The sequence below is a fragment of the Catharus ustulatus genome, chromosome 22 (assembly GCF_009819885.2).
Source record: "Catharus ustulatus isolate bCatUst1 chromosome 22, bCatUst1.pri.v2, whole genome shotgun sequence".
Classification (NCBI taxonomy): Eukaryota; Metazoa; Chordata; class Aves; order Passeriformes; family Turdidae; genus Catharus; species Catharus ustulatus.
The window spans coordinates 4,316,792-4,343,148 of NC_046242.1; the positions used below are offsets into that span (position 1 = coordinate 4,316,792).

Sequence of the window (26,357 nt, forward strand, 5' to 3'; positions counted from 1 at the left end):
TGGAGCTTCCCCAGAGTGTCTGACTGCAGAGGAGCCTGAGCTGGGAGTCAAGGCTGGGGTGGGATGGAAGGACCCTGGTGTCCTGCCTGGGACGTGGGAGGATGCTGGTGGGAAGAGGATGAGGACTGGAAGGTGATTGAATCATGGAATTGGTTGAGGTAGAGGGACTCTTGAAGGTCATCAACTCCAACCCCTACAATGAGCTGGGACATCTTCAACTCGGTGTGGCCCAACCTCACCTCAAATGTTTCCAGGGATGGGGCACATCCAGTTCTGGGCTTCTCATGACAAGTGAGACATAGGCTGAAAGTGTCCTGGAAGACCAGGGGACAGGCACACCTCATAAATGAGGGAAAGCTGAGGGCGCTGGGCCTGTTTAGCAGGCAGAAGAGCAGCCTGAGGAGATCTAATTTTCAAATACATTGATGGGAAGGGGGTGTGTCAGCAAATGGGATGGAGCCCGGCTCTTCTCAGGGATGCTGAGCAATAGAACGAGAGGCAAGGGCAGAAACAGGAGCAAGGGAGGTTACACCTGAACATGAGGAAGAACTTCCTAACCATGCACTGGAACAGGCTGCCCCAAAGGGTGGCAAATCCCTGGAGATACTCAGCTATCCAGACACAGCTCTCAGTGCTCTAGAGCACGCTGCTTGAGTAGCGGGGCTGGACTAGATGACCTCCGCTGGTCCCTTCCCACCCTTTCTGTGCTCTCCCACCCCTCGGGGCAGGACCGCTGTGCCGGGGCATTGATCGGGGGGCAGCGCTGCCCGCACTCACCCTCTGTCTCTGCTCCAAACGCCGCACGATCCCAGCTCTCCCGCCGCCCGCACCGCGCAGACCCTGCCCCGTCCGCCCGTCCCTCGGTCCGTCCCGCCGGGGCGGGGATGCGGGAGCGGGGCGGGGCGGGGCGGGGCTGGCCCGGGCCGGGGCTGCCCGGAACGCGGCGGAGGGATGGGGTGGGTGCTGCTGGGCGTGGGGGTGCTGCTGGCGCTGTACACGCTGCTCCGGCACGGGCTGAGCGGCGCCCCGCGGCCCCGCTGCCGCCCCGAGCTGCGCGGCCGCACCGCCATCGTCACCGGTGAGCGCCGGCAGCCACCGGCAGGGAGCCGGGACGGGCCCCGGAGCGGCCTTCGCCCCCGCTCAGCCCCGCGCTCCGCTCCGCAGGGGGAAGCAGCGGCATCGGCGCGGCCACGGCGCTGGAGCTCGCCCGGTGCGGGGCCCGCGTTATCCTGGCGACCCGCAGCGCCCGGCGGGGAGAGGCCGCCGCCAGCCGCATCCGCAGGGTGAGCACCGGCACCCGTGGGGAAACCCCGCCATTCCCTCCCACGGGACATCCCCGAACCCTGCAGCACCCCCAGGGCACCCAGTGGGACACTCCCGGGATACCCCGCCATGTACCCCCGTGGGACATCCTTGGATATCACACGAACACCCCCAGATAGCTCCATGGGCGCCTTGAGGACACTGCCATGGCATCCCCTCAGCAGCCCAGGCGTGTCCATAGGACACCCACCCCCAGGACACCATCCAATACACACAACAGGACATCTCTAAGCATCACGTGTTTAACCCCCAAAACACCCTCATGGGTACATCCCAGGAACAACCCCTCAGCCGCCCCCATAGGAACATCCCCAGGCACCCCGAGATTCTCCAAGGTGGGGCACACTGTATCAGCCTCCCACGCTGGGGGGTCCCAGCACACTGTAGCCCTTGGGGTAGATCCAGTCCCCAGAACATCCCCCTGCCCCTGGCTGGCTCCAGCCCCCACTCCAGGCCAGCCCCCACTGCCCACAGGAGACGGGGAACAACGAGGTGCAGTTCATGCACCTGGACCTGGCCAGCCTGCGTTCAGTGAGAGCCTTTGCCAGCACCTTCCTGCGCCAGGAGCCCCAGCTGCACATCCTCATCAACAACGCGGGTGAGTGCCGGGACCCCAAATCCCCTCTGAACCCCAGGATACCACCACAAGCTGCCATTGCCTCCTCACTCTGCAGGGGTGAGCGCCGGGGGCACGACAGAGGATGGCTTCAGCCTCCCCTTCCAGGTGAACCACCTGGGCCATTTCCTGCTGACCCAGCTGCTGCTGGAGAGGCTGCGGAGCTGCGCTCCCAGCCGGGTGGTCATTGTGGCCTCCAGTGCCCACTGTGCCGGCCGCCTGCGCCCCGAGTCCCTGGGCCGGCCGCCCTCGGGGCTGTTCTCCACCTTCCAGGACTACTGTGACAGCAAATTGGCCAACGTGCTGCACGCCCGCGAGCTGGCCACACGCGAGCAGGGCACACAGGTCACCTGCTACGCCGTGCACCCAGGTAGGACCCAGCTCACCTTGGTGTCTGTCTGTGATCTGGTCACCCGTGTGTCCTGTGGTGTCCCTCCGTGGGGGTTTGCAGCCTTTTCACAGAGAATTCCTGCACAGGGAGCATCTCTCCCTTGCACAGTGCAGTCCGTTTTCATGGTGTGTCCCTTATCTTGGCATGTTCCTTTGCACCTTGTCCCCTTGCACTGTGTTCCTTGATATGTGTTCCTTTTACAGCCTCCCTTTGCACAGCATATCTCTTTATAAACTGTCTCCTTTTCCATGTGTCCCTTTGCATGGCATGTCCCTTTGCACCCCTCCTCTCATGGGGCACATCCACGCACCCCCCAGCCTTGCACGGCCAGGATGAGCGTGGCAGTGCCTGGGGACAATCACAGCTGTGCTGTCCATGCCGAGGCCACCCTGGCCATCTCCTTTATGTGCCCATCCACTGGGACACACAAGGGGACACCCCACAGGGGACCCCCACACGTGCCCATCTCCCACAGGGTTCGTCAACACTTCGCTGTTCCGGCACGCGCCGCTGTGGCTGAAGCCGCTGCTGCTGCCCCTGGCCTGGCTCCTGTTCCTGGACGCATCTGAGGCCGCACAGGTGGTGCTGGACTGTGCCACACAGGACGGCCTTGAGCCCCTCAGTGGCCGCTACTTCACAGACTCCGGCCCCCGGCTGCCGTGGCCAGCGGGGCGCGATGACCGCTTGGCACGGGCGCTCTGGGAGGGCAGCGAGCGCCTGGTGGGGTTGGTGGGGGGACAGCAGGAGGGACATGGGGAGGGACATCGGGAGGGCCTTGCTGCTCCCACAGCACAATAAAGGTGATGGTGGTGACGAGGGAGCCCGGGGGGTCTTGTGTTGGTGTGGAATGGGGGTGAGCGAGGGGCACCGGCCCTTGCACACCCACCACGCCCTGCACGAGTGAGTGTGCAAGGGGATGTGTGTGTGTGCATGAAGTGGGTGTGCAGAGCAGCACACCGGGCTGTGCACACTCACTGCAAGACACACACATCCCTGGCACAGCCATACAGTGACACACACCCCTTGCACAGCCATGCAGTGTCACACACATCCCTTGGACACCCATGCAGTGTCACACACACCCTTTGCACACCCATACAGTGTCGCACATGCCCCTTTGCACACCCATGCATTGACACACACCCCGATTTGCACACCCATGCAGTGTCACACACCCCGATTTGCACACCCACACAGTGTCACATACACCTATTGACACACGCGCCCTTTGCACACCCATACAGTGTCGCACATGCCCCTTTGCACACCCATGCAGTGACACACACCCCGATTTGCACACCCATACAGTGTCACACACCCCGATTTGCACACCCATGCAGTGTCACACACACCCTTTGCACACCCATACAGTGTCGCACATGTCCCTTTGCACACCCATACAGTGTCACACACCCCGATTTGCACACCCACACAGTGTCACATACACCTATTGACACACGCGCCCTTTGCACACCCACGTGTCTCCCTTGCACACCGCGCATGCGCACGCCCCCATGTTCCCCGCGCGCGCGGCTCCCAACATGGCGGCACCCACAGCCCAGCCCCGCCCCCGGGGTGTGTCACCGACCTCCCCAAGATGGCGGCGCCCGCGGGCCGCGCCCCCGCCGTGCGAGGCGCGGGGGGTTGTGGGGGCGGCCGGCGGCGGGGCCGTCATGGGGAACTGCCACACGGTGGGGCCCAACGAGGCGCTGGTGGTGTCAGGTAAGGCCGGGACAGAGGGGCTGTGGGGTGACATGGAGGGCACCCGGAGGGAGTTGTGGGTCCTGGCTGTGAGGGGGCTGTCAGGGGTTTGGGTGTCCCTGTCATGGGAGGATCCTGAGGGATTGGGGAGGGGTCTCTAATGCGGTGTGCTAGGAGGGGGCTTTGGGAGTCCTGGCTGAGATGGCGCGCTCAGCGATTTGAGGGGTCTCGATCACTGGGGGCCCTGAGGGAGCTGGGGAGGGAGATTTGTGATGGAACCTCTTGGGAGAGAGAAATCGGAGGGTCCTGGCTGTGAGGGGACTCTCAGGGGCTTGGGGAGTCCCTGTCAGGGGGACACTGTCATGGAGAGAACCTGTGAGAATTGGGGGGCTCTGTGATGGGGTGTGCAAGGAGCGGGGAATCGAGGGGTCCTGGCTGTGAGGGATTCTAGGAGGGATTCCTGTCGTAGGAGGGCCCTGAATGATTTGGGAATAGATGGGAGATGCTGTAATGGAGCTGGGATGGGGTCCCAGCAGCGCAGAGCGGTGGGCGAGGTCTGCAGCAGCACCTCCGATTTCAGCTGCTGATTTCAGGTGATGTCAGGCAGTGGCACCAGCAAAGCTCTGTGTCCCTGCCAACAGGCTTTGGCTGGGATTGCCAGGAAGCCATCCTGTTCCCGGCCACAGGTTGGATTTGGCAGGGAAGGGGAGCTGGATGTGAGCATCCCCCTGGGGCAGAGCGCTGCAGGCTTGTTCCTGCAGTGCTCATCTTTATCCATCACATCCTGCAGCTTCCTCACCCTCACATCACCTGGACTCTCTGGTGCTGGCACTGGATGCAGGTGATGCCCGCTGGACATGTGGAATGTCACCAGCAGCTGACTGAGGTTGGGGTTAAACAAACCCAGTGTGAAATCCCCCATGTCCGATTCAACCTGTAGCTGCTTCAATGCTGCTGAAGCTCCAGGCTGCACTTTGGCATGGAACAGGCTTGTTATTAATTCATTATTGTTAGGTGAATTAATTATTGTTAGGTGATGTGAGGGCTGGAAGCTTTGCTGTGTGACAGACTGAAGTCAGCTGCAAGGTTATGAGCACCTTGAAAATGCATGTGAGCATCAAGGATGTACCTCAAGTCACAGTTCTGCCCCACTTGCAACTGTGTTGTTGTGGTTTTGGAGCCAAAGCCTCCAGCAAGTTGTGGCTGGTCTGTTACCAGTTAATCTCTCTGGATGACAGACCTGTTACGGGAATTCCTGAAGAGATGCCAGGAACAGGCTGCAGTTCTGGAAACAAATAATGCCTGCTCTGGTGGTGGCTTCTAAAGATCTACAAACCCCACCCAGCCGCTGCCTAGAGCAGTAGTATTTCTTGTAGTTTTCCTGGTCTGCAGTTCCCAGTGGGATCAGAGCTGATGCTGTGCTTCCCTCCAAAGGAACCCCATTCAAAATTGGCACTGCTTGGTGAAATGCCACATTCATGGGAAGATTGGGAAGCTGTGCTCCAGGCGTGCTGGGATGCCCTTTAGTCTCAAAAGCTTGGATTTGCTTCTGTTCAGCTCTGGAGTTTATAAAACACAGCTTCTAGGATGAGCCAGCAGGAATTTGTGGCATCTGCTAGCAGTTCCAGGCGTGGTGCTTTTCCACAGCCAGGAGTGGCGAGCCCAGGACACTCCTCGCAGTGCAGCTACGTTTTGGGAAAGGAGCAGAGATCAGCCTGGCTTCTGCCAGTTGGGATGGGGTTTGGAGCTGCTACCAGACTGGTTTTCCTCAGCTGCTGCCCAGTGTAGTGTGCAAGTACTTGTTGAATCCTGAGGCACCAACTGGGAGCTCTGCAGAGCTCCTCGGTGCCCATGTGCAGAGCGACTGCGCAAGCATTAGTGAGAGGGTGTAGCTACAAACCGTTGAAATTCCAGGAACTTGAGCCATGCCTCTCCTGGGAAAAGCAGGGAGGACCTCGTGAGCCAGCATTAATTTGTGTGATACTAAGTTGGATTTAGGGAGAGAGGGGAAGGGAAGGATAAACTAATAATAATTACCAATAAGCCAAAATAATATTAAATAAATTTTAGTTAAATTAATTTAAATAAACCAAATATTATTAGAGGCAGGTTTTTGGCTTGCAGTCGTGACTTGTCATGTGGTAGTTATTTGAAAGTCTTCGCTTTGTGGGAGGGTTTTCTTTATTTTCTTTACTTGGCCTGTGCCCCATGGCCTTTAGTCCTGGGCCTCCCCTGGCATGTGGGTTTTTCTGAGGAGGGTTGTTCTTTCTTTTCACTTTCTTGTGAGACACTCGAGTTCCTCCAGTGCTCAAGAAGCAGCCAGCTGTGCCTTGGGAACGTGGAGCTTTGTGGCCTTATTTGGGAAGCTGCTTCCCAGGCACAGCTCAGCACTCAGCTGGCACTGCTGTCCTTCCCCTGCTGAGCAACATCACCTCCTTCTAAGAAACTGCACTGCTGATCCATCCATCGGTGAATTGTGGAGCCCAGGATTTGTAAGGATGCCCCACAGAGCCTTGAGTGTCCCCAGATTGTGGGTCTGGCTTTTCTGGGAGACTCCCTTGGTGCAAGGTCAGAGGAGGCTTTGGCAGGAGCCTGGCACTGAGCACAACGGGAGCTGGTTGAGTTTTCAGAGAGGTACACAAAGTACCTGTTCATCCTGATATCTGAATGTTCTCACCAGCCAAATAGGCTGTGAAATGCTGGGTTTGGGTTACAGCCTGCTTGAATGCAGCTTTTTTGGCTAAGGGTCAGTCTGCTGATTTTGAAATACAGCACTATAATATTTCTGCAGTGTCACAATAAGGAAATCTGTATTTATCGTGGCCATGTTAATCTAACACTTACCAAACAGTGTTGCCTAAATCTCTGTAGTTGAAATAATTTCCTTCTGGCTGGCAAGGGCTGCAGCAGAGGAGCTCTGAGGGGAATACCTGGACACATTCGACAGGGGAAGTGGGCACAGCCCTCCCTGTTCCTGTGTCAGAACAAACTCCTGCTTCAGCAAAAGTTTAGAGACTGAAAGGAAGAAAAAAGCCAGGGGAGTGCAACCCAGCCAACCCAACTTTATCTCCTAGGAGCATACTGAAACAATTATGTTACTTGTAACACCTAGAAGAAGACAAGTAGAGGTATTTGCCATGTTCAGCTGATCTGATTCCTCCTCAGGTTAGCAGAAATCACCTTGAGAAATATGCTGCAGCCCAGTTTCACAAATTTTACTTTGGTGCAACACCCTTTGGGGCTCCTTGATGTCTGTCAAAGAAGAGCTAGCAGTTAATTCTAGTTTTGTGTAGGACTTTGCTTTGCTGTGGCATGTCAGCAGACAGGGGTATGTAACCCTTCCATGGCTGCTCTAAGCTCTTCCATTCTGTTACTGCATCCCTCTTACCCCTTCAAGAACTGCTCATGTGCTATTTTCATGTTAAGAAAGTTGAAAGCCTGAAATAAGGATTTCATGAGGCTCTTGAAGCCCTTCCTGCAAGAGACCTACAGTCCACAGTGCAAGAAGGAAGTGGTTTCTCAGATACTATGAAATTTATATGAAATTGCCTGTAAGACCATTGCCAGGGAACTTGACAGTAGCTCACTGTTCAGCTAAAAGAATTTATCAAGTAAGTTCCTTGTTTTGGCTTGGATAATGGAATCGAGAATGTGCTTATTGAATTTGCAGACTAAGCTGGGTATGGATTTGAGAGCTTTGAAGAACTGGATCAGGATCAAAACAAACTCTGGAGATTGACCCAATGGGCTGAACAAAACCCAGTGCAGTTCAGGAAGGAGAAATGTAGAAGTTCCTTTTAGGTGAGAAGAGTCTATTTCATGAAAATGAATGAGAAGATCCAGGCCATGTCCTGTGGAAAGATGTGGTGGGCAGCAAGAGCCACCTGAACCCTCACACTGATGGTGTAATTCCAGTTCTTCAGCCTCAAAAGAAATAGGAGTTTGTGGGAAGGAGCAGGCAGCTTCAGCTGGGTCTCATGAGGTTTTGCCCTGTGTCCATACAGTTCATTCAGTTCACTGTTTTCCAGGGTTGTTGTTGGGGTGTTCTACCTCTTGCACCAGGCAAGCTGTGCAGGAAACTTGCAGTGGCACTCATGGTCATCTGCCAGGTTTAACTGAGTGCTCCTGCAGATTTAGGTTTGTCATTTTGGCAAGCCAAAACTCTTTCCCCATGGCTGGTTTCTCACTGCTTGTGATGGTCAGGGGTTGCTGAGAGTGCAGCATTGCAGCTGGTGTCAAGTCATGAGTGCTCAAAAGGGTCCTTACACAGCTCATCTGGGATCTTTCCTTCTCAGGAGGTGCTTCTTCATCTTTTTGAATGTGGTGGGGCTCAAGGTTTCCCTTGCCATGTGTTTGTTAAATCTCACGGACTTGCAAACTACTCTTTGTAAAGTCTGTTAGGAGGAGGTGGACAATAACCTCAGACCTTTCCTTTAGGCTTCCTAAAGGAATTTTGTGGTAGTATCTCAGTGATTCAGTTGTGTAGCTTCATTGTTGTTTGTCTTCTCTGAGTTGCTGTTTATGAGATGAGTTATTAAATGTTTTTAAACTCACTCTATAGCATTGTTGCTCATTAGGTCATTTTCATATAGATTGCATGCAGAACAAGATAGCCAGTGTAATCTGCTTTCATCTGCTGCAGTGACCATCAGAGGCTTTTATGGATTCAACTCAGAACCCTGCATCTTTTTAAATTAAATTCTGTTGACCTTGTACCATTTCTGCATGTAAACAAAGCAGAATTTGTACACACAGTGAAGCCTGAAACCAGACACTGACTTTAGTCTGAGCCCTCCTTTAGGATGTGATTTGCTTTATCTATGGTTTTGTCTTCCTCTATCCCTGCATTATTTTTTGTCAGTTACTATTTTCAATTGTCACCTTTCTCCTTCTCTGCCTGCACTCAGCAGCCTGTTCACCGTGACCTGGTTTTGGAATGCTCACCACTTCCTGCTAGAGAGGTAACTCAGTGCCCGAGTTACCTGGGAGAGCAAACAACACGCAGCTTGTTCAGACCATCCCAGCTTTGATGTTTTGAGCCCTGTGTCCGCAAAACTATTGAGGCTCACGTTCCTCCTTGCTCACTTCCTGCATCTGCTGAGAGCTCCTTTTATCTACCAACTCCCAAGCGATTAATCTTATTTCACAATAAAAAAAACCGCAAACAAACAGACAACGTACTTTATCCTGGCTCTGGGAATTCTTGCTTGAACATGGGACCCTTCATTGGGAAGAGGCCAAGCTGGCTGGCAGCTCCCTGGCTATGAATCCTCCATTTGTGGCCCCGTACACTGCCCCGGAAGAGGCACGGTGGATGTTTGTGGAAGCGACTGTGAGACCCAGTCTGCTGGAACAGTGGGCGTATTATAGCTGGAAAAGGCAATTTCTCTGCCAAATCTCATTGTGCAAGAGGGTTTATTCTTTAGCCTTGCAAAGATTTTGCTTTGTTGGTTCCTTTTTCACTTGCTGCCTGAGAATTGAGAAAGAGGCAGCAGGACTGCCATGGAAAATGAGCCCTCAGCTCCTCAGCCTTACCAGGACAGAGCTCTGCTGCGCTCAGACGTCCAGCATGTGTGAAAGCAACTGGCTGGCATCCCACTCCTCCTTAATGTGTTAGTTTTCCCTGTTTTTTTAGGCTTTGAACAGTTTTGACATATAATCCAGCTCAGCAGACCATGCTCTGCAGCTGTGCTGTGCAGCACCAGGAAGCAAACGTGGAGCTCGTTTTGTGTGTGATACTAAATAAAGTATTTCCTTGCATTTCCTACAGATTGGAACATCTGTGTGGAAAGGCACTTTCCTGTAACAATGGTGGGTTTAGGGTGCAGAGCTTTCTCAGGATATTATTAAGAAAAAATTAACAGAAGTTCAGTAGAGACCACATAGATCCTGGGAAATAAAATACCTTTCCATGTGGTGCTGCTTTTCCTGAGTGCCAGGAACACCTCCCTTCCTGTTCTTGGAAAACAAGGGCCTGGCTGAAAGGCTGAGCTAACTGGGCTGACGCCCTCCAAGAAATGTTAAAGGCATTGTGGTTACTGCAGGATGTTGTATCATCAGCTTCTGTAACACTTGCCTGGGTGAAATAGCCTTCCAGCTACAGGAAAAAGCTATCCAAAGGCTGCCTCTGGTGACAGGAGAATATTCCTCTAGGCTGTGCAGCACAGGAGATCTTAAAAAGTAAAGCTTTTTCCCATTTGTGTTTCAGTCTTAATGGAAAAAAAGGGTGAAGAATTGTAGATGGGGCAGATCTACAATTGTAGCTTGTAGATAGAATCTACAAACCACGCTGGTTTGTCAACCACTGCATGGAAGTCAGCGAAGCAGGCAGTGTGTGGCCAGTGTCTGGAAGCAGACATTGTTTGGAAGGAGGCAGAAGGTGGGGGCATTGGAGGAAGAGGAGGAGCAAGAAGAGGAGGAGGAGAACAAGGAGGACAGAGTCCCCTCCTGCAGTCTGCGGGCCCTGCCGGCACACTGGCCTGGATGTGTGCTGCTTCTGCTTCTTCATTTTGACCTATAATATTGGTCATTTCTCTTGAAAGGGCTGCTGGCGTCATCCTTCTGCCTTTCTCCTCCCACAGCCCAAAACTCCCAGTTTTGTGTGTTCCTGCTCTTTCTCTCCGCTGGCTCTCTTGCCTGGATAGATCTATTCCCACAGGGCTGGGACTGTCTGTTGCTCTGTTTGTACAGCACTCGCCTTGCTGAGGCCCTCGGGCACTGCTGTAGTAAGAGTGATTATGGAGAGCAGCTGAGAGAGGGAATTCTGGCTCGATCTGTCTGAGAGTCAGCAGCTCCTGCTGGTCTGAGCTGCAGCTCCCTTCCCAGCCATGAATCCTGGGGCTCTCTTGAAAGGCAGCAGGTGTCTTGTTCCTTAAATGTAAGATATGAAAATCCAGACAGCATCTTCCATCTTCACCAGCATCAAATCTCAAATGTGTCCAAAGAGTTCTGGAGGCTGCCTGAATCTTGGGCACATCCAGCTCTGAGATGGGCCATCAAAGCATCAGACACTGTGCTACTTGCACAAGCCAGAACTAGGAGGTATTTTTTGGGAGCTCAAGGGCTTTTCCCTCTTACGGTGACTTGAGAGCTTCTGTGGGAATTTTAAGGGTGGTGTGAGGGCAAGGAGGTGGATTTATTTTGTGGCTTTCCATAACAGGTAACTTCGCAGTTGAAGATAGTTATATTGATTCTTGTTGCTAAAAAGGCTTAACAAAACTAAAATAAAGCCCTGGTTTGAGATACAGTCCCTTTCTGTGTGTTACTGTTGGTTATAGTGAATTATACAAATGCTATTTTCCAGCTTTATAAGACAATTCCAAAAAAGGTTGCTTTGGGCAAACTGCCATGTGAAACCCATGGAGAGGAGGAAGAGTGTGAACTCTTCTGCTTGTAAGTTATTCCCTGTCCAAGAGCACATGCATGTGTGTAATCCTGATGTTTCTGTGCTCTCTACTGTGCTGCAGGTGGCTGCTGTGGCTCTGATGAGAAGCAATATGTGTATGGAGGCTGGGCCTGGGCTTGGTGGTGCATTACTGACACCCAAAGGTAAGGAGAGCCCGGTTATTTGTGGGGTTTTGGAGTAGGAATTTGGCAAAATCACCCCAGTGGGGCTGTCAGCAGTATCTTTAAGCACACTGGATCAGCAGGCACTGTGTGTGAAACCAGGGATGAGCATCAGGAGCTCTTTGCTGGCTGTTGGCACGGGGACAGCTGGGTGCCACAGTGCAAAAGACACACACAAAAAAAGAAATCACATGCTTTCAGCTGGAGTGCTTTTCAAACAGCCTCTATGTCCACAAGAGGAGCCAAGCTCTGCCCAGTATGGCCCAACCCCTCACCCAGTAACAAACCAGTTTGTGGCCTGCAGTGCACCAGTGCCCCCCTCTGCTCCTCAAGTCTCTCTTTGTAAAGATCTGCTGACTGCTGTCACCTTGGGAGCACACTGTTCTGATGTAAAACCACAGGATTTTCTTTCTCTCCCTTTCCTCAGTCATGGATTTTGCTTGCTGCTGCTTACAGTCTGATCTCTGAGCTGACATGCTGTGGTGGTGCTGCTGTCCTGCTAATGCTGCTCTTTGTCTCTAGGGTCTGTAGGAATGCTCCCTCCCAATACATCCCTCATGCTCACTGATACAGGTTTCCTTCATCTGTGTAAAAAAATAACAGGGAAAAGGATAAAGACGTGACTTTTGAGTTTTACACTGAGTGATGGCCAGAGGTTGTAGTTAACCCTTACAGCCTCTTCCAGCCTTTTTTCCCTGTACCTGTGTTGCCACCAGCAAAGTGAGCATGTGGCTGCCCTCACTCTGCACATGATGGGAGGTGGGAGAGGAGGGAAAAGCCCAGCTTGCAGGCTCAGTGTTTGATCCAGACAAGCTTCATTCCCAAATTTTTGTGAGACATCTTGTTGGGAGAACTGTTAATTGAACAAATGGTTCTTGCTTCTCCTCATCTTCCATGAGAAGCACAAAGAACAGTGCAGGACCTTGACCTGCCTAAAGCAGAATATCAGATACATTTGGGAGGCTGATTTATAAAGTTAAGGATACACTGAATCCAGGGCCAAGAACTGGATTGCCAGGAACAAGCTGTTATATGATAGAGGTCTGGGCATTATTTAGCAAATGGGACTCTTGACAGGAATTCCAGCATCCAAACAAATCATCTACTTTAAAATCCATACCAGTTCATACCATGGAATGTGGGGCTCAATTCTCCTTTCTCAAATGCCATAAGCTGTGCCCCAGATGGAGTCCACTGCATTAACATGAAGAGTGAGACAGATTTCCTTCTCTGAAATTAGGACATTTTTTCTGGAACTGCCAGTGCTGCGAGCAAGAGAGACAGGAGCAATTGTGTTGCTGTCAGCGGCATCCCGCCAGGTAGCATTAACCTGGGAACAAAAGGAACAGTTAGAACTGGCAGGGTGCTGGGCACTTATCCTGCTGCAACCTTGAGCACCGGGGAAAAACAAGGGGGAAAATGCTGTCCCTGTTTAGGGGTCAGGAATAAAAGCAGTGAGAGAGACAGTGTGGTCTAATATGCCTCTGGGGTAGCCAAATGGTGTTAATTCAGCTTCCCAGGACAGCACTTGGAAGCGGCTTCTCTCCTCAATGCCTTAGCCAGGGGTGGGCAGCCAGGTCCCTGGTGTTTTCATTTATCTGTCCTGTCTTGAATACTGACACAGAAGCATCTAAATTAATACCAAAAGGAATTTTTCTGTGTGCAAAGTTTACTTCAACAGAGAACTCCAGCTGACACCAGGATGGCACAGTTTCATGTGCAGGGTGGGGACGAGCCCCCAGACTGTTTATCCTCATTAAAAGAAACTGCTGGATGCTGTAAACCCCCTCCCATGACCAGGGAGGCTGATTACAGAACCCTGGGAGCAGGCAGTGGGAGAAAGACAAACTGAACAGGGAAAAGCTGAAACCTGAAAGTCTCGTCTGTCCTTTGCAAGGAGTGTTTTACTACTCTCTGGTAACTGCTCTGTGTGTTTGCTGTCCTACCCTTGCTCCTCCCTGCTCAGAGTGTCTTTGGAGGTTTTGACCATCCTCTGTCGCTGCGAGAATGTTGAGACGTCGGAGGGGGTCCCACTGTACGTAACAGGGGTTGCACAGGTAATAATCCTCCAGCTTCCTAACACACTGTCTAACTGTTTATCTCTCTATTTTGAGCAGCAGCAGCAGCAGCAGGATAAAAAATAATGGTTTTCTAACAGGACAGCTGAAATCTCCATACTCTCCTCTCCTTCCCCTTCTCCAGCGCTTGCCCTGTGGCACTCCACAGTTAATGGGTAATGCAGACAGGTACATTCCTGGCAAATTCCAAATTCAGTATTGCTGTACCTAACATTTGCTCCTGCTGTAACCCTTTCCTTGCCTGTCTCCACTGTGGGCTTGGGGGAGAGCAGAAGGGCATCTGCTTTTGTGTGTAGGCACAGGCCAGGTTGGATTCTGTACAGGATTTGGGACAGGTGGGAAGGCAGGTTTTGTGCCATTTCAAAATTGCAACTGTGCCTGGCTTTGCAGTGTTGGCTATGGATTCCCACTCAGCCCTTCTTCCTCCACATGGAGACATTGCCCATTTTGGATGTTGTCACCTTTGAAAATACAGCACAGAGACCTCAGATGAGTTGCAACACACAAGACTGGAATTCAGAACCAGCAATGACTAAATATCCCTGTGAACAGAACTAAGAAGCAGCACAGTTTGGAAATTAAATTCCAAATCTAGATTAGGCCTTCAGAAGGCTGAAATCCTGCAGTATGTGATTAAAGCTGTGAACACATGGCAAAAAATGCCTGTGCATGTCCTGGACAGTGGGATGTGTTTTATCAGCTCCCAGTTTGCATGCCAGTTTAATTAGGACAGTGGCCAAGGCAGGCATGAACTTGCAGGGATAGGTTTCAACACTTCCAGCCAATCCTGGAGCAACTCAGCGTGCATGCAGCAGCCCAGGGCAGCCCCTTCATGGTTCAGATGTTTGACCTGATGTTCACTGACACAGACTCCCTGCCCAGTGGCTCCCTGTCCTGACTCCCAACATCTTTCCAGTTTGTTATGGCTGGCACAGGAGCCAGGCTTGGCTTCCTGGAACAGATCCTGCCACGGCCAAAGATATCCCTTGTTTTACCAAATTGTGACCTACAGATTGCTGGGACTGACCAAAGTACCTCCAACCCAGCTGGGGTGACTGAGAAAGTTCTGGAGCTGCAGGATCTGTTCTGGGTGCCTGATACTCTACAGGTGTAGCCACAAAGAGCTGGAGACTCATTTCCATCTTTAGGTCACAGGACACTGGAAAAATAGAGGAAAAGGTGAAGCAGATTGGGGTAGGTCTGTGATAGGGCTAACCCAGGGCTTCTTCAGCATCAGTGTCAGGTTCTGCCAAGCTCATGTGAGGAGAGTGGGAGCATCCCAGTTCTGTGCTGTGCTTTTAAACCAGTGACACCATCCCATGCTGCCATGGCATTGGGCATTGTGGCACAATGAGGGCCCTCTGTGGTCCCAATGCTGCAGCTTCTGGCTCCTCACTAACCCAGCAGGAAGGAAAGGGCCATGGGTTAATTTCCAGTCTGGATTCCAGCCTTTGCTGATGAATTACCTCTAAGCATTATCTGAAAATCTCTTTCTTGCCACAATGCCTTGTCTGTCTCCAGTCACAGATGTGGTCCCCTGGCTGCATTCTGTGCCTGCCTTGCATTACCTGTGATGAGTGCAGCAGGTTGCCTGGGGCAGGAGATGCAAAGGGAAGAGCTGAGTGTGTGTAACCTGGAAACGTGCAAATATTTTACGTTTTTTGGCAGGATTTCCCTAGAGATAATGACGTTACAGCCCAGGTGTGAGGACGTAGAGACGGCGGAGGGGGTAGCTATAACTGTCACAGGTGTGGCACAGGTACAGTAACTCCAAAACATCATTTCAGGAATGCATGTCTCTAACTTCATCTGGTTTTCTCTCTTAAGAGGTTGCTGTTGTCCAGGGAGAGAAACCAGCTGCTCTGGAATAAATCTTTGTACCAAACCACATTGTCGTGTTGGTACAAACACGCTCCAGCATGTTCCATATGGTGAAACGGGTTGTGACTTCTCCTTCTCCCCCCAAAATAATTTTTTCTGGTGTCTCATTTGTCCACGTGGCAAATGAGGTGTGTGGGGGTGACTTGATGTGTTTGTGGAATGCTGAGGTGCTGTGGTGCCCTTGGAGCTGTGTGTGACCCCACAGGACTGACCCATAACCTCCTGAGATGGTACTGAGTGTTACATTCCTTTGGATTGTTACTGTTAGCACATGGGCTTGTAATTCTTCATGGTGAGTTAAAGCTTAAAAAAAAGAACTTAGTCCCTCCAGGCACTAAAACTGGCGTGTAAAATTTTTGGCTGGAATTGAATTTTGATTCTCTACAGCTTTCTTCAAATGCAAGAACCTGCTTTTGCTGCTTGTGGCAGCACACCAAAACCCGGCACTTCTTGGAGTCTGAGGTCTGCTGTCCTGGTACAGTCTGTCCTTGGGGCCAGGTCCTGTCCTGGCAGAGGATGCTGGGAGGGAAATGTTAGTTTTTGAGGGAATTTGGCTCCTCAAATAGGCAGCTGGATGCTGTGATTGAAAATTGCTCCTGACAGCTCATTCTGCAATTTGGGTGTACAAACCAAGAGTGGCTCTCAGTGCACACGGGGCTGTGGTCACTGTGTGTCCGAGGTATGTCCAGGTGTGTTGTCACATTCCCTGTGGGAAGCTCTGGAACCAAGGGAAGCTGCTGAGTGACCAAAATCCCTCATGGACCCAGCACTCTTGGTTTCTATTTTTCAGTACTTTATATCCATCTTTCACTTTGTTTCCAGTTCTTTACATCCATTTAGCTGCTAAGGTGTCACATAACCCCAGTGGTCTTTGCATGGTTGGCAAAAATGTGTGCATCTCTGTCTCCCTTCACACTGTTTTCCTAAATCTGTAGGCTCTTCCTTCTGTATTGGGTGTTCCTCTGAAGCCAGCTTTCCCTTTTGTCCTAGTTTTGGGAAATCCTTCCTGCAAAATGGTCTGGTAGCAGAGGGCTGAATCACCAGGTGCCTTGGTTTAAAAATGCAGACCCCAGTTCATCTCATTCATGTTGTTCTCTCTTCTCACTGTTCATTTTTTCCACTGACAGTTAATTTCAAAGCTGTGATCCAAGGAACTGCCACGCAGAAAGCAGCCTCGAGGCTGTTGGGGATGTGCATGGCAGAGGTTACCTTAATTCTGCAGAAGCACTTTTTGAGGCAAACGTTTTTCTGTTAAGGGCTTGAGGAAAAAAAAAAATAAAGGGGAAAAAAACCCAAGCAAATTACTCCTTGAGAAACAGCTTTAAAAGTGTTTGCTGCAATGATAGAAGTGCTTAATGTGCACAAGGATGCTGTTCTTTTCTTGAGGAGGGATGTAATGAGTGCTCACCAGTAGCCTCCTTCCCATGCTGGCTGGGTGCTGGGATGTGCTGGGATGCTGCTGCCTTAGGCCACGCTGGGCTCTGTATCCTTCTGTAGCATTTTCCCGAGCCTCCAGCTAATTGGATTCTCGGTGCTCACCCCTCGCTGCGAGTGCAGCTGGCTGGAGCAGGGTGTGGCAGCATCGATCCCGCGCCCGGGATTGCTGGATGGAGGCTCTCTGATTCCCTGCCAGCCGAGGGCTCTCCCTCTGGTGGGAATGACATTTGAGTGTCGCAGTGCCCTGCCTGAAACCCTGCAAAGCACGCTGAGCACAAATTGCTCAACTCTGGTTTCTTTTGTGCAGCCTTTGCTTTGCAGGCTGGCATCTGTATTCTGTGCAGAGCCAGGCTCCCGTGGGCTGGCCAGGGCTCACCAGCCGAGGCTGTCTGGCTTTATCCAGAGGCTGAATCATTCCTTGCTTCTAAGTACCACAGGGATTCTCCTAATGAACATCCTGCCCTGTGCTCTGTCCTCCCCGCAGCTCCCGAGGGTGGGGATTGTTTGGAGAGGTGAAATTGCTGGCAGATGTTCACCATAAATGTCGCTGCAGAGTCTAATTGCTTTTGATACTTGCAAAAATCTGCTGTTTGTTGTGAGAGGAGCCTCGTGCCCGGCTCACACTCCTGGGTGCAACTCCAGAGCAGCTCTCCCAACTCCCCCTTGTGTGGGAAGAGCACACTGCTGACCTGGGCTGTAGGGACAAGAAACCGCTGTGGAATTTGCCCCCAAAGGATCCCAAGAGGCTTTGGGGACAATGCAGAGGAGGATTGCTATGCTTGCCCGAGGTTATTTGACATTTTGACTGGGAGACCCAGTTTGGGAAGCAGCAGTAGGAAATAGGCTCAGCCTGAGTTGGTGTTTCATCACATTATGGAGGGGCAGGGTTGTGGCAGGTTAGTTTTGGCCAGTTCACTCTGTCCAGCAGGGTCCAGCTCCTGTCCCCTTAGAAGATGACAGTCAGTCCCAGTTGTTCTGCTTTCTGGCAGTGCCTGGGCCAGGTGCTGCTGTTTGATTCTGGAGGAATCATTTTGTGTGCGTGGGCTGTCAGACAAGACTCTCAAGAAAGAGTTGTGATTCTTTTGAAGCTGAAAGTGCCAGAAGGTGTCAGGATGAGGTCTGCAGGCTGTGAATCCCTCAACAGTGTGCACTGGTACCCTCGGAGGGACCCTGTAGAGCATTTGTGCTTTGGAAATCTCTGAACCAGGTCCAGCCAAGGCCATGGGGCAGGACTGGGTGCCACCAGCTCCTTGTGGGATGGGAGGCACTGCCCAGCCCAGCTGTGTCCATGAGAGGGTGCTGTAGGATCCAGAAAGCTGTGTGGCTGCTGTGGACCTGCTCCTTCTCTGCTGCTGCCAGACACAGAATGTCCCTGTGCCTTGTCAGCCCTTGCCTGAGCCCTCAGACTGGACAGGGCCACCAGGAGCTGTTGTCTTGGTGGGTTGCAGCTCCCCATACCTGGGTGCTGTAGAGCGCAGATCTCCACTGCCTAACACACCCCACAGAGATTTGTAGTTCACTTTGCCTTTAAAAAGCAACTCTGTGACCACCAGGACAATCCTAAGACCCTGGCTTGGCTGGAATGGGGGCACTTTTACGCCTGGCTCTGGCATAAAGGAGGTGAAAACACTGCTGGGGTGGCTGTGTCCCAGCTCTGGGGATTGTCACCAGACTGACCATTTGGAGCAGAACAGCCAAGTCCTGACCATGACACATTGGGGTCATTGCAAAGGATGTCTGGGACCTCACAGCTACAGGCAAGACAAACCAATGGCCTTATTGTCTCATCTCTCCTTCCAGGGAGCACTGAATGGACCCCCTGTTCCCAAGCTACTCCTTGAGTCTTTCTCATTCTCTGCCTTTTCAGGGTCAGAAAAATTAATTCTAGTGAAAGAGGAGGAAGGGGAAGGTAACAAAATGGGTTTTGGCCAGGGGTGGTAGTACCCAGCTTTCTTCTGACTCTGATGTTGGTACAGTGGCCGAACTGCTATTTCAGGGGTTTTTGTAGGGTTTCTGTGAGTTGGGACTGGTAGGGCCAGGCTCTGTCCCCACTGCTGAGCACCTCCACACTGAGCTGCTGTCAGGTTTGGACAGCAGCACAGGGAGCAGGGGCTCTCTGGCTGGTCCAGTGGCCTGGCTCAGCATGGTGACAGCTCGGTGTGGTCCCTTGGAGCATTGGTAGCACGGGGGCCTGGCAGCCTGGTGGTGGTACTGCTGCTTCTGCTGCTGCTGCTGCTCTTGGGTGCCTGCACCTCCTGGACAGGCACCTTCAGTCCCTTTGGTTCTGTCTCCTGTCTCTAGGTGAAGATAATGACCGAGAAGGAGCTCCTGGCTGTGGCCTGTGAGCAGTTCTTGGGGAAGAACGTGCAGGATGTGAAGAACGTGGTCCTGCAGACGCTGGAGGGACACCTGCGCTCCATCCTGGGTATGGAGGGGCTCCTCCCCTGGACACATCTCCAGTGGCTTTGTCCCTTCTCAGCTGGCTGGTCCCAGCCGTATCACTGCCACCACACAGCCACACAGGACCTTCCTCTGCCTGCAGAGGTGGCATCTCCCCTCCAGCAGCTCCCCCTGCGTGGCTGGGCCTTGTGATAAATGAGTTTTCGGTGCCTGCAGTGAGAGATGTCTGAGTCCTCAAGGCCCACAGGTAGCACATGTGGGTGGAGGTTGCACTTGTGAGTCTGAGATGTTGCTGACACTACTGTGGCACAGGATTACACCCTTGTGCCCAGGCCTGGAGAGATTAGGGACAACAAGGATGTTGCTGAGCCTAGAAACACATTTTTGTATATTACCTGTTCCAAATAAAGTGCTTCACCTTCCTCCCTCTGCAGGTACCCTGACAGTGGAGCAGATCTACCAGGACAGGGACCAGTTTGCCAAGCTGGTGCGGGAGGTGGCAGCTCCCGACGTGGGTCGCATGGGGATCGAGATCCTGAGTTTCACCATCAAGGTATGCCCAGATGTTGGGCACTGCACTCTAGCTGAGCTGTAGGAGCAGCAGGAGAGAGCCTGGCCCTGACCCCCTGCTGCAGCTGAAAGGCTCGGGCTGACAGCCTGTCCCAGCCCTCTGGGAGTTTCCATGACAGCCGCCACAGCATGTCCTGTATCCAGGCAGCTGGGCCAAGAGCACCCGGGTAGCTGCCTCTGTAAACAGGCTCGTGGAGAGAGCTGGCTGATAACCCAGCCTCCTGGGAGTGAGGGAAGATGTGGGGATGGCCTTCATCTCCCTGCCTTCCTTGTTTGTTTGAAGCAGCTGACATGACGTATTCTGACCCTGGCCTGACCGCTCTGAGCTTCAATGGGAAAGGGAGCAAGATGGAGTCACTCGTTTGAAGTGGTTATGACTTATCTCTCCTCCCCAGGATGTCTATGATAAAGTGGATTACCTGAGCTCCCTGGGGAAGACTCAGATTGCAGCTGTGCAAAGGGATGCAGACATTGGAGTGGCAGAAGCCGAGCGGGATGCTGGCATTCGGGTGAGTCTGGGACTGGACTTCCCTTGAGCAGCCTCTTCTGCTCCAGCTGCACGCCCTGAAGCTCTGCTCTCTGTTCCCTCTCTGCAGGAGGCAGAGTGCAAGAAAGAAATGCTGGATGTCAAGTTCATGGCAGATACCAAAATAGCAGATTCCAAACGGGCTTTTGAGTTGCAGAAAGCTGCCTTCACTGAGGAGGTCAACATTAAGGTGAGAGTATCCTACAGCCCACTGCTGTTCCCTGGAGGGCCTGTGATGGTGATGGTAGCTCTGGGACTTGTCAGCTGCCTCCTCCTGCATCTGTTAGGAGAACTGGAGATGGAGAACCCAGGTCTGTGTGTCACTGTGAGCTCCTTGCAGTAGATTCCTCTCCTGTTTGCAGCAATTCAGTGGGACTTGGAGAAGAGGAAAGGATGGGGAGGGTTGAACCCGGACCTGGTTGGGCTTTATTGCTGTGGGAAGAGCAGCACTGAGGCTTGAGATGCCACCTCTGGGAAAAGGCTCAATATCAGGAGTCATGTCTGTTTTTGGGGTCCTTATGTCTGCACACAGGAGTTCATGGCCCAGACCCCTCCTCTCTTCTCCCCCATGTGCAGACTGCAGAAGCCCAGCTGGCCTACGAGCTCCAGAGCGCCCGGGAGCAGCAGAAGATCCGTCAGGAGGAGATTGAAATCGAGGTGGTGGAGCGCAAGAAGCAGATTGAGGTGGAGGAGAAGGAGGTGGCCCGGATGGAGAAGGAGCTGATGGCCACCGTGAGGCAGCCGGCCGAGGCCGAGGCCTATCGCATCCAGCAGATCGCCGAGGGCGAGAAGTGAGTGAGCCCCTGCCCTGGGCTGGGCTGCTGGGAGCACAGTGCTGCCCTGAGCCCCTGCTCCTGGGCTCTCTGCAGGGATCCAGGCTGCTGCAGGGCTGCATTTCCCTCTCCAGGGTGAAGCAAATCCTCCTTGCTCAGGCAGAGGCAGAAAAGATCCGCAAGATTGGAGAGGCTGAGGCTTTTGTGATTGAGGCCGTTGGAATGGCAGAGGCTGAGGGGTTGAAGCTGAAAGCAGAAGCGCTCCAGAAGTATGGAGAAGCTGCCCAGCTGGCTTTAGTGCTGGATGCACTGCCTGAGGTGAGGAGGGGGCAGCTTTTCCCTGCTCCAGGTGGGCTGGGGGAGTTCCCACACTGGGCTGGGTCTCCTGGGGGCCTGTAGGGACCTTTCCCAGTGAGCTGCTGAGCAGTTCCTTGACTTTCTGCTCACCCTGCTTCCCCAGATTGCTGCCAAAGTGTCTGCTCCCCTCTCCAAAGTGGAGGAGATCGTTATTCTCAATGGAGAGAAAGGCAGCACCATGTCAGATGTGAACCGTTTCCTGGCTGAGGTCCCCGCCTCCGTGCGTGCCATCACTGGTGTGGATCTCACAAAGGTGAGCTGAGCACTGGCAGTTGGCAATGCCAGCTGCTCTTAGGGCACAGGGGCTTGCCTGGAAGCTTTTCAACCTCCCAGGGAGCCTCTCCTTCCCCAGCCCTGACCACCACAGAGTGCAGGCAGCGCCCTGCCTCCACTTCTTGCAGCCCTAACAGCTTCTCTCTTCCCCTCCTGCAGCTTCCTCTGTTGCAGAAAGTCACCAGAGCCTGTGCTCCAGAGGCCAAGGAATGAGGCTGCCAGGCCAAAGCTAGTGAAGATCACTCCCTGTTATGCACTCAGACATCAACTGCCTTCAACACACAGGAATTCCTTTTATATCAAAGACAATCCAAGTTTTGTTTGTAACTGGTGCCTTATTTTGTAGGGCCAGAAAGATGCATGTCCTGTCTGCTGCTCTTTTTATTCCAAGGTTGAGAGAGGATTTATTTTCTAATTAACTTTGTGTTGTCTCAGGCCAATCCTATCCCCATTTATGACTGGCAGCTTGTCTGGTGTTGCAGTCCCAGTGCCTTGCTGTTCTTTGCCCTGGGGTGAGCACCTGGGACTTGGAGCAGAGGCTTGGGATGGGGAGTTTTAGGAGGAGAACCAGGACCCCCCTCCCCTGGACTCCTTACCCTCTCTTAGTGACCCTCCTGGACCTTGTCCCAGCCCTGCCTCTGCCCACAGCTGTCCCTGTGGCTGGCTCTCCCTGTCCCTGTGTCTCACCCCCAGGGCCCTCACAGTGCCAGCAGCCCTGCCCAGGCTGGGTGGGTGGCAGTCCACACCCACAAGAAGGTGACAATCCAGCACTAGCAGTGGGTGCTGCCCTCTCCCATGCTGGCTCCCCTTGGGGAATTTTCCTCATAGGATCTGGAGCAGGGAGAGCTCCAGGAGCCAGAGGGAGCCCACCTCAGCCCTGGTGAGATGTCACTACCACAAATACCAAAAAGAAGCACTGTGCCAAAGCCATCCATCCCCTGAGAGGGCAGTGAAGCCACTGTGGCTGCTGTCCCCAGGTGCTGTGGCACTTCCTGACCCCACAACCACTCAAGCAGAGGGGTGGTCAGAGGTGGATGGGGGACCAGCAGGACGCTGAGGTGGGGACAGGCTCCTCCAGCACAGCCTGTGCAGCTGCCCCTGCTTCCCTCCCTCACCCTACCTCTTACGGCCAGTGGCTTTTCTGCCTTGTGACAATGTGAAAGATTGTCCCCTGTGTGTGCCCATCCTCCCCAGAGAGCCACCAGAGCCCTGTGCTGGCCCGTGCCCTTTCCCTGCCTGTCTCAATGCCCGTGTTCAGTGTGGCTGGCACAGACCTGTGTGTGAAGTCAGCCTGGCTCTGCTGGGAGTGGCGGCGTTTGGGGGTCCTGCACCCACAGCTCAGTGCCCCCACCCCGTGCCATAGGCTGGGTGCAGTTCCCTCCCAGCAGAGTCCCTTTCCACACCCCAGGAGTGACCCATGCTGGGTGCTGCAGGGCCCCCCCCCGTGCCCTCCCTGCTGTGTTATCAGCCCCGGGCTTGCGTTGGTCCCTGGACGGCGGGCGCGGATCTGGCGCTGGCCGGGCAGGCGTGCCGGGCCGGGCTCTATCTGCATGTGCCTGCTGTGAGATAATAAACCCTTGTCACCTCCTGCCTGGGCTCTGTCTTGTCCCTCGCGTCCCTCTGTCCAGCCCTGGCTTGGGCTGGCCGGGGGCTGCTGGCCCGGGAGTGTTGCTGCTGGGATGGGGGAACAAGGGCTGTGGGGAGGTGAGGTTCCAGCCCACGCTGCTCCTGCAAAGCTCCTGGGAGCTGGTGGCTTCCCCATGGTCACCGTGTCCCCATGGGTTCTGTGCCCTCCGTGGGGGTAGAGCCTTGTCCTGCTCCCACAGGGATGAGTGTGGAGCTGGGAGGCACCGAGTGAGCTCCGCTGCATGGCCTGTGTTACCCCAGGGGGTGACCACTGCAGGGACACCCCAAACAGTGGCACCTTCTGGAGAAGGGCTGGCAGGTGCTGAAGGCAGTGTGTCACAGCAGCCAGGCTGGTGGCAGCAGCTCATGTCCCCCTGCCACCAGAGCCCTGTCCCAGCCCCACACCCTTCCCTGTGCTGGGGGACAGCAGGGTGGTTCTGGGGGTACCTGTCCTGCTTGGGGTCACCCAGCAAGCAGGACCAGGGACAGCCAGCATGGGGCTGCCATGGGGGGCTTTGCTGCACTGCCCTCCCTGGGGAAAATGGTTTCTTTGTGCCCTCCAGACCCTCTATGGCCCCCCCAAACCCAGGGCAGGACAACAGGCCCTGTCCTATGTGTCCTGCAGCGTGTCCCTACAGATAGACAGGGTGGGGACAGCTCTGCAGCTCTCAGTGCCTCCTTATCTGGAGCCAGATGCGCTGCCCTGGGGCAGCATGGCTGCTGGGGGACTGTGGGACACAGGGGGCTGTGGGACACCGGGGGGGCTGTGGGACACCGGGGGGGTCTCCTGTGGCACCTGGGGGTGGTACCAGCCTGGGGGACACTCAGGCCCCCTCTGCCACTGTGGGGTACAAGGAACTGAGCAGGGTTGCCCTCGAGTACTGAGCAGGCAGCAGGGCTGGCAGGCATGGCCAGCATGGAGATAATCCCATGGGGATAATCCCCTGGGACTCACCTGGAGCTGGCAGGGCTTGGGGGACTCAGGGACACTTTGCCTGTGTCACTGCTCTGCATGCTGGGGTGCCTGTGCCACATTTTGGGGAACACTGCAGGCTCCAGGACACCTCTGGGTCACAAGAGGGACTAAAACAGGAGGTCCCTTGCAGCCCCCAAGTCCCCAAAACTTCATTCTCTGGGACAGGCTCAGAGCAGGGCTTGACCCTGTGCCCCCTCCTGCCAGGCTCTGCCCAGGCCAGGGGGAGTGTGGGTCATTCCTCCCCTGCTCCTGTCACCCAGAGGTGACAGTGGGTCCAGGGACACCTTGTGTGGCAGGGCAGGGTCCCTGATAGCCGGAGGCTGCTGCTTATCGGGACAGGGTCGGGTCCCGCAGGGGATTATCACCTCCCCCCAGCCGATTTCCAGGAATGCCAGCCTGTCCTGGCGCAAACAACCCCAGACAATGGCACAGCTCTGGCTGCAGGATGTGGCCCTGTGGGGACACACAGGGCTGGGGAACACAAATGACCAGGGTCGTGCACAGACAGGTGACACTCATGGTCAGGGGGTGGAGACATTTGGGGACACACGTGGTCAGGGGACAAGTATGACTAGGGTCATGTGCAATGAGGGGACACAGACCTCGTGGGGACACACGTGGCCAGGGGAGAGTGTCCTTTGGGGGCACCTAACTGGGGGATACATCCCTCAAAGGGTCACATCCCCCTGGGAGGGTGTCCCTAAAGGCAGGAGGGCAAATCCTTGTTTTTGGGGACACACTGCTAGGGGTCATGTCTCTCAGGGGAGCAAATATGGCCAGGGGCACAGCACTACAGAGGTCACCCACGCCAGGGGGACACAGGCTCCCTGCACCCACATGTACCTCACCTGAGGGTGCCTGTGTAGGGGGACCCCCACTCCCAGATGTCCCTCCTGGGCCTCATCCCTACGGGCTGCCCCCTGCTCTGTCCAACACCACTGGGCCCCAGTTTGCAGTGGGGAACTCCCAGCTCAGGGTCCCCACAACTATGGGAAGGGATAATCCTGGTGACCACAGGAGCATGGGGCATTTGTGGGGTCACCCTGAAGTGGAAGACACAGGGGGTGTCCCCTTGCAAGCCCCACATCCCCCCATGGACAATGCCAGGCTGGGTGGGGGGAGCTGCTTGGGGCGGTGCCCCCCTGGGCATGAAGGGGTTAAGGGCCCCGTCCAGCTGTGCAGTGCAGATGTGAGATATGCAGATGAGGCAGAGCAGGTTTTATAAGGCGGGTGCAGATCCAGCACCCCACAAAGCCCCAGTGCCACCCCCACAGGTAGGTGCCACCACTGCTGTTCTGCTCAGGGTGGGTGGGACTGGGGGAGACAAAGGTGGGGGTTTGGGAGCCTCTGTCCTGCTCTGAGATGGTGGATACGGGATAAAAGGAGGGGTTAGGGGGATGCTGTGGTGGGGAGGCAATTGGGAGCCTTCAGTTCCACTCTGGGGCTGTAGGACTGGGGAGCAAAGATGGGGTAGGGGGGTGTTGGGGTGAGGGGGCAATGGAGAACCTCTGTTCTTCTTCAGGGTGGTGGAATGGGGGTGACAAGGAGGGATTATGGAGAAAACCTCAATCCTGCTCTGGGGTGATGGAATTGGGAGGGATGAAGAGCGGGTAAGGAGGTGCTGGGGCAGGGAGGCCTCCAGGAGGCTCAGGAGGCAACAGAACCAGGGGGACAGGGACAGGTGAGGGTGACACCGGGGTGGGAGTGGGCTGTGCTCCCTAACCACGCTGTCCCCTGCAGGCTCTGCTCTCCTCTCCACGCTGTCCCGGGCAGGATATCATCGTATACTGTAAGTTGGCTATGAGACACTACAGTATAGATGATGTACTCCCCGGGCTGCACCAACCTCCTCCCGCCGGCACC

General features: G+C 54.2%; 2 protein-coding genes across 4 annotated transcripts; both read left to right on the plus strand.

The window, feature by feature from the left end:
• Window positions 1–950: 950 nt before the first annotated feature.
• On the plus strand, window positions 951–3,143 carry DHRS13 (dehydrogenase/reductase 13). The gene is made up of 5 exons (XM_033078103.1): window positions 951–1,078; window positions 1,165–1,283; window positions 1,798–1,921; window positions 1,998–2,309; window positions 2,806–3,143. Exons 1-5 carry the CDS (start codon window positions 952–954, stop codon window positions 3,126–3,128), a joined length of 1,005 nt encoding a protein of 334 aa, XP_032933994.1. The 5' UTR covers window position 951; the 3' UTR covers window positions 3,129–3,143.
• An 813-nt stretch (window positions 3,144–3,956) lies between these two features.
• Window positions 3,957–23,480, plus strand: FLOT2 (flotillin 2). 3 transcript variants are annotated; one of them, XM_033078064.1, is made up of 11 exons: window positions 3,957–4,052; window positions 11,498–11,579; window positions 13,564–13,654; window positions 19,295–19,418; window positions 19,828–19,946; window positions 20,359–20,472; window positions 20,560–20,679; window positions 21,066–21,280; window positions 21,397–21,580; window positions 21,723–21,872; window positions 22,052–23,480. In XM_033078064.1, exons 1-11 carry the CDS (start codon window positions 4,004–4,006, stop codon window positions 22,103–22,105), a joined length of 1,302 nt encoding a protein of 433 aa, XP_032933955.1. In that variant the 5' UTR covers window positions 3,957–4,003; the 3' UTR covers window positions 22,106–23,480. The 3 variants fall into 3 exon arrangements, with proteins under 3 accessions (XP_032933955.1, XP_032933954.1, XP_032933956.1); XM_033078063.2 differs by lacking the exon at window positions 13,564–13,654 and adding an exon at window positions 15,344–15,434 and having other exon boundaries at window positions 3,986–4,052; XM_033078065.1 differs by lacking the exons at window positions 3,957–4,052; window positions 11,498–11,579 and adding an exon at window positions 15,344–15,434 and having other exon boundaries at window positions 13,568–13,654.
• Window positions 23,481–26,357: the final 2,877 nt, after the last annotated feature.

What these genes read in the sequence shown, in the direction of transcription:
- DHRS13 (XM_033078103.1), top strand. Translation starts at nt 952, where the DNA reads ATGGGGTGGGTGCTGCTGGGCGTGGGGGTGCTGCTGGCGCTGTACACG. An exon ending in CCGCACCGCCATCGTCACCG is followed by an intron (nt 1,079 to 1,164) that starts GTGAGCGCCGGC and finishes TCCGCTCCGCAG; the next exon opens with GGGGAAGCAGCGGCATCGGC. An exon ending in CATCCTCATCAACAACGCGG is followed by an intron (nt 1,922 to 1,997) that starts GTGAGTGCCGGG and finishes CTCACTCTGCAG; the next exon opens with GGGTGAGCGCCGGGGGCACG.
- FLOT2 (XM_033078064.1), top strand. Translation starts at nt 4,004, where the DNA reads ATGGGGAACTGCCACACGGTGGGGCCCAACGAGGCGCTGGTGGTGTCA. An exon ending in TCCTGAGTTTCACCATCAAG is followed by an intron (nt 19,947 to 20,358) that starts GTATGCCCAGAT and finishes TCTCCTCCCCAG; the next exon opens with GATGTCTATGATAAAGTGGA. An exon ending in TGCTGGATGCACTGCCTGAG is followed by an intron (nt 21,581 to 21,722) that starts GTGAGGAGGGGG and finishes CTGCTTCCCCAG; the next exon opens with ATTGCTGCCAAAGTGTCTGC.